The 2,318-nt window shown below is 43.4% G+C and overlaps 1 protein-coding gene across 1 annotated transcript; it reads left to right on the top strand.

Annotated features, from left to right (window-relative positions):
- LOC129754118 (apyrase-like) lies at positions 1 to 2,092 on the top strand. Its single transcript, XM_055749982.1, has 3 exons — positions 1 to 816; positions 883 to 1,166; positions 1,247 to 2,092. The coding sequence occupies exons 1-3, from the start codon at positions 276 to 278 to the stop codon at positions 1,691 to 1,693; spliced, it is 1,272 nt and encodes a 423-aa protein (XP_055605957.1). The 5' UTR covers positions 1 to 275; the 3' UTR covers positions 1,694 to 2,092.
- The last annotated feature ends 226 nt before the right edge of the window (positions 2,093 to 2,318 follow it).

Raw genomic sequence — 2,318 nt, forward strand, 5'->3', positions numbered from 1 at the left:
TGTCAAATTCAGGCTGACTCTTTTTTTTTACAATCGAGGATTTGGAACATTCGTAATCTGAAAGTAAATAGAGGGAAGTTTATTCTGTGCTGCGTTTCACAACGAGCTCAGAATGGTTCTTTGACGGCACCATCTAAGCAAAGGTTCCAGATTGGTGACAAATTTAGATCACCTTCAACCCCTTCAACCGCAGTGAAGCATAGGGGCTAAGTTTGTTTTGGTGTCGTTGGCAGTTTTAGTTTTACAACAAATAATTCAGTTCGTGTGTGGGTCTGATGAAAAAGTATAATTACAACAAGGTCAGCCAGCGGGAATCGGAAGTACAATCATCACCGATCAACGGCAACGTCGGATCGTCGACGGTGATCGAAACCGGAATGTACGTCCGCGATTGGCGTCAGGCTCTGCGTACGCCACCCTCTTATCGGATCGGAAACCGAACAATCCGGTTGCAGGTTCATCTGATATGGCCACTGGCTGTACTGGCAGGAGTAGTTCTGCTTCTCATTTACCTAGTCAGTTCATCGCCCCTGGTCACGAATGGGCCCCGAATCTCCAGCCTTGACAAAAGTGCAGTGATTTTCTACAATCACACATATCCACTGACCAGCCCGATCGTTAGCAATGGAATGTATTCGTTTCGAATAGGAATAATTGCAGATCTGGATACGGCTTCCCGGGCTGCTGCCGGCAAGGATTCGTGGAGCAGCTTCCTGCTGAAGGGATATCTAAGCTACATACCGTCGAAGAACAGTATTACCGTTTCCTGGGACGAGTCCGGGCCGAAGGAAATCAAGTCGAGTTTTTCCCTAAAAGGTGAGTGGATTGATTTCTCGGAATTGAATTTTCTTTAATTAAAGGATTTTTTTTTTGTATTTTAAGGCCGGGGCATGGAACTGTCCGAGTTAGTCGTGTTCAACGGGAGGCTTCTAACTTTTGACGATCGCACGGGACTAGTGTATGTCGTCGATAAGGATGCCGTCTATCCGTGGCTGTTGCTGATGGATGGCGACGGAAAAGCCAGCAAAGGATTCAAATCCGAATGGGCTACCGTCAAAGATCAGGTTCTCTACGTAGGCTCTATGGGCAAAGAGTGGACAACGGCTGCTGGGGAGTTTGAAAATAACAATCCTATGTACGTGAAGGCTATAACCGTTCATGGAGAGGTTGGTCCAAGTTAATACAAGGCTTTCAAATTACAATAGGAATTAATATGACTTACCATTACTTACATGACCATCCACAGGTTTATCATCTCAACTGGGAGTCTAATTTCAAAGCGCTTCGCAGTGCCATTGGCATCGAGTGGCCCGGCTACATGATCCACGAATCGGGTGTCTGGTCCAACGAGTATCGGCGCTGGTTCTTTCTTCCTCGGCGCTGTTCCAAAGATCGGTACAATGAAACCCGCGACGAGCACAACGGCTGCAATTATCTTCTGTTGGCGGATGAATCTTTTCACTCCGTCAAACCGGTGGAGTTGAAGCGAACAAACGTTCCGCGAACGCATGGATTTTCCAGCTTCAAATTTTTGCCGAGCACCAACGATAACATCATCGTGGCTTTGTCTACGGAAGAACTGAACGGAAAAACTTCAACCTTCATTAGCGCGTTCAATGTTCAAGGCGAAGAAATAATGCCTGAAACTCGGATACCGACCAGCTATAAGTTTGAAGGACTTGAGTTCATGTAAGGGAGAAGGATTAGTGTTCCCGGATCATCCTCAGTCGAACTGAATAGTAATTAGGTAAATCAATTGTTGTACATAGCCCAAACTGTACCAGGAAACCCTGATACTCGTATCACACCGCAGCGAAAACGCATAGAAAGAGTATTACTACATTCTACAGGATACACATAACAAACAAGATTATATTAGGTTCAGTTTATCCTAAACGCCACTAGCGAAACGACAGAAGAGAACAATAGAATCACATTAGTTACAAAGAAATTTAAATTTACTATGTAATAGTTCCACTTCACTGAAATTGACTATTCTGCTGGCTAAAGTGTTTTATATCGTTCGACCCTTGTTGTGATATTATTTTCTAATTTATTGAGAACGAAATCAATAAAGTAAAAACGGATCCAATTCTTTGGTCTTTTTAAAATTGAAGATTGAAGAATTCCAACATCTTAGGTTTTTCAGCGATTTCTACAGATATAGTTCAACTAATAAGTACCTGGATAAAAGTTTATGGGTAAAAATAGAAATGTTTGTGTTGTTGATCCTTTGGAAACGGATGGTCAGATTGACAAGAAACTTGGTACCATATGTCTACCAGTTACAAACGCCTCACACCTGAGGCAGAGTGGCT

The sequence above is a fragment of the Uranotaenia lowii genome, chromosome 3, assembly GCF_029784155.1.
Source record: "Uranotaenia lowii strain MFRU-FL chromosome 3, ASM2978415v1, whole genome shotgun sequence".
Taxonomy (NCBI): domain Eukaryota; kingdom Metazoa; phylum Arthropoda; class Insecta; order Diptera; family Culicidae; genus Uranotaenia; species Uranotaenia lowii.